General features: G+C 33.4%; 1 protein-coding gene across 1 annotated transcript; it reads left to right on the top strand.

Annotated features, from left to right (window-relative positions):
- Nucleotides 1–3,333: 3,333 nt before the first annotated feature.
- On the top strand, nt 3,334–5,733 carry LOC115953631 (pentatricopeptide repeat-containing protein At4g14050, mitochondrial-like). The gene has a single exon (XM_031071367.1). The coding sequence runs from the start codon at nt 3,442–3,444 to the stop codon at nt 5,272–5,274; it is 1,833 nt and encodes a 610-aa protein (XP_030927227.1). The 5' UTR covers nt 3,334–3,441; the 3' UTR covers nt 5,275–5,733.
- Nucleotides 5,734–8,202: the final 2,469 nt, after the last annotated feature.

The raw sequence follows: 8,202 nt of genomic DNA, 5'->3' as shown, positions 1-8,202 counted from the left end.
AAAAAGTAATCTTAAGGCCCGTTTGGATAGCGTTTGCACATTTCTGAGTTTTTCTTTTTTTTTCTTTAACCGGCGTCTCTTACAATGTTCATGGGACATGAACAGTGCATTAAGGTAAATGTACAATAACACAACACTAAACAACAATCGAAATTTTTTTTATTTTATTTTCAGTTTTCAGTAAAATAAGTGGTATTCAAATACATATTTAGTGTTAGGTTCAAATTTAAACCAATAACAACTAACCATTTATGATTTATTGTGAAAATGATGTAAAAATATTGTGAACATAGCAGCTCTCAAAGTTAAAAGTTAAGAGGCTCTTCCATTTTCTATATTTCACCAAAAAAGCTAAATTTCTTCATACTTGTAAGTATATTTGTGATTGAAAAATATAACAACTTCAAATAATGATGAATGAAAACTATTAATCTTTAAAATGAAAATAAATAAATAAAATAGAAGAATCATTGAACATTTGCTATTTTTTTTTCGGTGAAGTATAGAATCATTTAATATGATTCATGTATCCAAATTTTTATTTACACTTCTCTCCTTAATTAGTTATTAATTTTTTTAAATGATAATTATGATTTATTTATGATAGTTATCAACTTATTTTTAATCCTAAAATTCAATCATTTACTATACATTTATAACAAAAGTTAAAAAGAGCTTAAATTCGAGATTTAGCAACAACCCTTAAATTAAAATAAAAACTATACATAACATTTTTAATGTGGTAGTAAATTAGTAATTATCAAAAAAGAGTAAATTAATGTGGTAGTAAATTAGTAATTATCAAAAAACAATAAATTGAATCCAACGTAAAATTACACAAATGATAAATATAGTTTATTTTACAAAACAAATCTTTGACAACAATTTCTTAGATAACAACTACTTCATGTTGCTTGAATCGTACAACAATTTTTGTAAAGTCTCTCACCTGAACTTATCCAATATTCCAGTGAGAGATTAGATATATGCAGAGTTAATTTGATCTGTTTAGGCAAGCTATGCTTATATACACTATTGATTAGGTTTAGACAAGATATATACAAAGTTAATTCAACCTATTTCGTAAAAGAGATTGTTATGTGGCATTGTGGCAACCATTTATAGTAGACATTGTAGTCACACTCCATCAATTATTTTGTTTATGCTATTCTAGCAGAAGAAGCACAAGGAAAATCTCTATTAAAGAGATGGGTAGTGAGTGATTGCAATATAAAAAAATAAAATAAAAATGATATTCAATCAAATAAAACTTTTTAAATAAATTTAAAATAAAAAAGAAAAAAAAAAACGAAGATAACATTCTAATATAAAAATCAGTGTATAACCATCACTTTAAGTTGGTGCAATCAAGTTAGAGATATCTGGAAAACATGAAAAAGTGAATGATCCTCGATAGAAATAGCTATCTTACGTTGAAGCATAAAAGGCAATCCAAAATTGGGATGACAATTGATAAACCAAGATGACATATTTGTAATCAAAACATTGACCAAGAATCATTATCTATTATGGAAAAAAGAAGAAAATTTAACTAAAAGAATTTACTCTAAAACCTGACAGCAATTAAACTCGTGACCCTAATTAAAGAGAAACACAAGCCGCTTGTTCAAACAGAAAGATAACAAGAAAATATGTTCAAAGTCAAATAGAACTCAGTCTGCGTGATATTCTTCGTGTGAGTTTGGATAGCAATAAGAATGAAATTTTCAGCTGCGTTTGGCATTTTGTTTGGGTCTCCTGTACTATTCACGAGACCCACAAGTACGGATTTCAGCAACTTTTTCTTTAAAACTAGGTCTCACGGTACTATTCACACATTTAAAAATTATTTTGCTATAATATTTTTAATTTTCAGTTTTTAGCAATAAACGATATTCAAATAGACCCTCAGTGTCATAATCATTATATATAGACGGTGCAAAGCCCAAAGAAAAGTGGTGGGTGTGGTAAATTGATAACTAGCATAAAACTAGTCACAACACATGAATGAGAATCCTTGCACAAATGAGAGAGTGATTTAACTCAAGAGAGTATAACCTTCAATACGATATAATGATAGGAAAAGATATATATAGTTAACCAAGAAAAGTTGGGATGAATACTTGGTCAAGTTGAGTTGAACTGAAACAATAATAAAATGACATTTGTCAAGTGGTAAATGCAGAATATCAAGACTATAAGCAAGTAAGCAACTAAAATTCATCTTTATTATTTTCAACAATATTAAGAACAACCTTGTCAAAGTAATGCCCAGCTATCACCTCAACACATTCATTTTACAAACTGGCTACAACTGAAACTATAGGACATTAAGTGCCCAATTCTAGAAGAAAAATTAACATAACGGAAGATAGGATAGAATTAGTTCTTCGGAAATTCAAGCATTCCTACACTCTCAATCAGTCAAGAACAGCCAACCAAACGAAAAGACAAGGACCCAATGAATATCAGATAAGATGCAGATTGGATTATGGAAGAAGAATCGGCCAAAAATAGATCTAACCAACTCCTTTCAATAGATTTACATTGCTCAAAGCAACCTGCCTCAATTAAAAGATCACGTACATATCTATGCTTGCAAACAAATAAACATACATACACATGTATTGAGTGAGAGTTTAGATACAGCTAAATTTGGGTTTGCATTTGCGTTTGTGATTAAAACAGTAGGTCTCGTGCACTGTTCATGGGACCCGCAAGTATTTTTTTCATCAAAAACAATTTTAAAACTGGGTCCCACGACACCATTCGCACATTTAAAAATTATTTTGCTACTGTATTTTCATGTGACGCTTATTCAATCCTTAATGGGTTTTGTTGTGTGCAAACAAAAAAAAAAAAAAATATTTTTCTCTAACTTATTTTTTTTATCCTTTTTTTATAAAAGGCGAAAAAAATTGAATTATACATAAATCTACCAGTTATATTATTCTACAAAATATAAAATAAAGTTAAATCACTTACCAAAAATAAATAAAAATAAATAAAACTAACTACCAAGTATGGATTTAGATTGGTTATTTGTTAGTGAGTGGAGACACACCTTAGATAACATCTGGTTTGGTAAAATTTTAGAGCAAGAGAGGTAAATTCAGAATAAAAATTTAATCATGTTTTAATTGAAATATAGACTTATAATTTGAAGACTTTTCATAACTTATATGGATTTTAATTAATAACATACACGTGTGTATATAAAATAACGATAATCCCGAAACTTATCGAAATGGTACATTGAAATAGACCGATACTAAAATATTTCATTCTAATGAAGAGACTGAAACGGTTCGAAACGGTTTTAAGAACATTGGTCGCTGCCGCTAGTATTATATAACAGAAATTCTGCCCACTTTGGCTAACTAACGTTGGTCTCAAAAACAAAAATCCTTACCTGATAGATTTAGGCCGAAACGGTGATGAATGCTTATCTCTCACTATCTCCATCAACTCCAACTTTGTGTGAGGCGCCATACCCCACTTACTGCCAAAAACCTTCATGCCCAAATTATCAAAGCTGGCCTAGAGCACTGTGGTCCTTTGCCCAACACCCTCATAGACGGGTACGGTAAATGTGGTCTCATTCAAGATGCCCTTCACTTGTTCGACGAAATGCCCCACAGAGACCATGTCTCATGGGCCTCCATTCTCACTGCCCACAACCAGGCCAACCTCCCCCACCTAGCTCTTTCCATGTTCCCCTCCATGCTTAAGGATGATGAGTTAGGACCTGACCATTTTGTGCTTGCTAGCCTCGTTAAGGCATGTACTGCCTTGGGTGCTATTAGGAAAGGCAAGCAAGTGCATGCCCACTTTGTGTTGTCCCCATTTCGTGACGACAATGTTGTCAAGTCATCCTTAGTTGATATGTATGCCAAGTGTGGATTACTTGATAACGCACGTGGGGTTTTTGATTCAATTTCTTTGAAAAATTCAGTTTCTTGGGCTGCTATGATATCCGGGTATGCTCGACATGGAAGGAAATCGGAGGCTAGTGACCTGTTTCAGAGGGTACCAGTCAGGAATTTATTTTCTTGGACAGCCTTTATTTCAGGGTTGGTACAGAGTGGGAATGGGGTTGATGCGTTTTATTTATTTATTGAAATGCGAAGAGAAGGAGTCAACATAGTTGATCCATTAGTTCTTTCAAGCATTGTTGGTGCAACTGCTAATCTAGCAGTGCTGGAACTTGGGAAGCAGATTCATGGCCTAGTTATCACTCTTGGTTATGAGTCTTGCATATTTATAAGTAATGCCCTTGTAGATATGTATGCCAAATGTAGTGATATTCTGGCTGCAAAGGAAATTTTTGGTAGGATGCAACGAAGAGATGTAGTTTCTTGGACTTCTATAATCGTTGGGACAGCTCAGCATGGGCAAGCAAAGGAGGCATTGGCTATTTACGATGAGATGATTTATGCTGGAGTAAAGCCAAATGAAGTGACCTTTGTTGGATTGATTTATGCTTGTAGCCATGTTGGCTTAGTAAGTAAAGGCCGTTATCTATTCAAATCTATGAAGGAGGATTATGGGATTAATCCTTCTCTGCAGCACTACACATGCTTCTTGGATCTTCTTAGTCGGTCAGGACAGCTAGATGAGGCTGAGAATCTCATTAATGCAATGCCATTTAAGCCTGATGAACCTACTTGGGCAGCTTTACTAAGTTCCTGCAAGCACCATAATAATATTGAAATGGGAATTAGGGTTGCTGATCATCTATTAAGTTTAGAACCAGAAGATCCATCTACATATATACTGTTGTCTAATATTTATGCTAGAGCTGAATTGTGGGAAAAGGTTTCAAAGGTGAGAAAGTTGATGGCATTCATGGAAGTTAAAAAGCAACCGGGCTATAGTTGTATTGAATTGGGAAAGGAAAGTGAAGTTTTTTATGCTGGGGAGACCGCTCATTCTATGAAGGATGTGATTTTTGGTTTGCTTAAGAAGTTGGATGCAGAGATGAGGAGAAGGGGTTATGTTCCAGATATTAGTTCTGTTTTACATGACATGGAGTGGCAAGAGAAGGAAAGACAACTATTTTGGCATAGTGAGAGGTTGGCTGTGGCCTATGGGTTGCTTAAGGCTGTCCCGGGGACAGTTATTCGGGTAGTGAAGAATCTTCGTGTTTGTGGAGACTGTCACACAGTTTTAAAATTCATAAGCACCATTATGAAGAGGGAAATTGTTGTCAGAGATGCCAATAGATATCACCATTTCAAGGACGGGGAGTGTTCATGCAATGATTTTTGGTGATTTTGTGGCTCTGTGTCAGAATTTTTCCTTTGGTTTTTCATGTGTCTGCCATCTATTGATCATAGGTTCAAGTCTGAATCTGCTTATTCAAGCGTCTAGTAGTTAGCCTTTTCCTTTCATTTTGGTTTTTTTAATTTCTGAGGCTTGCTAATTTTATTGGAACATATATCGCCTAACCTGTGTTGTCAGCACCAATGGTTTAAATGACATTGATCTTATATTTTCAACCTCCAAGCCAAGGAAAACGTAGGCTTTACGGTGAAAGTGGTTGACGTTTACCTATAATTGTGGGTATTGCATTACCACTTCAGGGGATATGTATTCCTTGACGAATTTTTTTCTCTTATTTTTGCTTTTGGGAGATTTCTCTTTTAAATTTTGCTCTCTTTAGATAATGGATTTGAGCATCACTGGCTTGATGAAGCAGAATTTATATGAAGCATTGTGAGAAATTTCATATGCTTTGTTGTTTATTAATTGATCTTGAACTCTACGACACTAGAGGTCCTAGATGATAGTCGATCCTTCAAAGTAAAGGAGCATATTTGTTAATGGAATTTAGGCATTTACAATGTAAAGCCAAAGGCTCAGCAGAGGCTGCTCTTTTGGATCTGACTAAGAAATTTTTTTTTTTTTTTGCTGAATGGATCTGACTAAGACATTAACCAAGCAATGATCTGTAATACTGATCAAATCTCAATATTTAAGGACCTTAAGAATTAAGATAAAAGCAATTTGTTCGTTATTGTATTATCACTCTTATACAACCCAGTAATTAGAGGAATAATAAATTGCTTCCCATTAATATTTACCGGGAAAAACAAAAGTGCTTGGAAACTCAGAAATATTTAATTTAATAAATTATACCAACTTACTTGAGGTTTTACAAAGTGTCGGTTTGGAATTTTTTAGCTAGGTCTTTTTTTTTCCCCATTTTTTTTTTCTTGGCTTTCGACAAATAAATAGATATATTAGCTGTAGGGACAATGGGCCCAAAAATATATATTGGACCTTGGCCTTGGCCGAGGAGGCTCAGTGGTCCGAAGCTAGATCAATAGTAAGGAAGACGTAAGATTTTGAACTTCTCGAGCCAACTATGATTGTAAAGGTAGGCCGAGGAGGAGCATCTCATCAACTAAACGAATAAAAAGTTAGAAGGTGAGTTCTATTATTCAGAGTAATGTTCCAAGAAGTTCTGTTGATAAGGATATACACTTTGAATGTACAAGACAAAATGGGAGCTGAGAAATATCTGAGGAAAAACTGCTACCACTGCATTAAATAGAAGGAGTCAGAAGGTGAGTTCTATTATCCAAAGTAACATTCCAAGAAATTCTGTTGATAAGGATATACACTTTGAACGTACAGGACAAAATGAGAGTTGAGAAATATCTGGGGAAAAACTGCTACCACCGCATTAAATGCTCTATAGTTAACTCTCTGGCCGCATTAATGAGGAAGTAATATCTAAATAGTGTATTTCAGCTTTACAGCTACTCCCAAAAATTTCAGGAGGGTGCTGATGGGACAAGTATCAACACAAGCAATCTAATGTCCACATGGAGAGTAGAGATGAGAGAGGAGATATGATATAAAATAAGAAGAAGGTCCTAAGAGAAAGGGATCGAGAAATTAAGAGAAAAATACTGTAGCAATCAAGAATTGAACTTGTAATCAAACTTTAAAAAAATATATAAGAACTGATCTTCTCGGATTGTGCTGAGGACGATTTTATTTAGAATAAACTAGTCAATCTTCATTTTCTTGTCATCTGAATCCATTTTGCCTGTTGTCTGATTCATTAAAGTTCAATTTTCCAATCCATTCTCTACAAATTCATTGTATTGGGTTTTTTGGGTTTAAGTTCATTTATTATTTGGGTTAGGGACTCAAATTGCATCCTTACATTAGCCTTTTAAAGAAATTATTTAATTTATTTCCCTTTTTAATAAATAAGTTATAAAAAAATACGCAAGGTAAAATCGTTCAAAATGATTCGTTCTCCAAACTAAAATGGTGAGAGGATGGAAAAGTGGGATGATAGAAAAAATTTTAATTTCTCTTATTTTTGTTTGGTTGGGAGTCAAAAAGTGGGGGGATGGAAAAAATGAGTTTGTATAAATGTACTCATATAACCTTGTTAAAAAATTATGGTCAATTAAAACAAAAAAGTGACAAACAACCAAAAAAAGAAGAAGCAATTTATTAAAAAAAAATAATGTCCTAAAAAAATAATGTATAGTTATAAATAAATAGATAAATAAGAAAGAGAAACAAAACAACTATCACACCCACCACCCGGGAAATAAAAAAAATAAAAGAGAGAGAGAGAGAGAGAGAAAGGAGCTTGACGAATTGCTCGTGTGTAAGTGCAAATGGCCATTTTCATTCATTAAGCAGCCTCATTTTTTTCCTTTAGTTTTCTCTCCATTTTGGGAAGAAAACATTTTGGTGGACCCGATGAGAAAACACCTGGACCCCACTATTTATTTTCTTTCCTCCCCACCTAACCAAACACATTTAAAAAAGTTTTCCTTTTCATTTTCACTCTAAAGTTTTCCATCCACCTTATTTCATCTCCAAACAAATACATCCTTAGTCTTCAGTTTTTTTTATTGTTGTATGAGTATTTAAAGTAGAAGATAGGTGGGTTTCAGTTAGTTCAATTGGTAAAGTTTTTTATAGTTGAATAAGAGATATGAGGTTTAATCCCCGCCTATACTCAATCACTCATCTTAACACTTCACTACTGATTTTGACAACTCATATAAGATCATTTTAAATTTAAGCTCAAAGTTAAATGCACTTAATAACCTATGTGGACAATTTTTAGGCCATGGATTACAGGTCGGGTCAAATCTGAACCAATTAGTAATATCTTCCACCCATCCATACTAGGAACTATAGTCAGAAATGGATCCTCTCAAT

This window comes from Quercus lobata, chromosome 7, assembly GCF_001633185.2.
Source record: "Quercus lobata isolate SW786 chromosome 7, ValleyOak3.0 Primary Assembly, whole genome shotgun sequence".
Lineage (NCBI taxonomy): Eukaryota > Viridiplantae > Streptophyta > Magnoliopsida > Fagales > Fagaceae > Quercus > Quercus lobata.
The sequence above is the reverse complement of the archived record's forward strand: the minus strand, read 5'-3'. Positions and strand labels throughout refer to the sequence as shown.

Bases quoted from the DNA above. Each gene is read 5' to 3' on its own strand.
- LOC115953631 (XM_031071367.1), top strand. From the start codon at position 3,442: ATGCTTATCTCTCACTATCTCCATCAACTCCAACTTTGTGTGAGGCGC.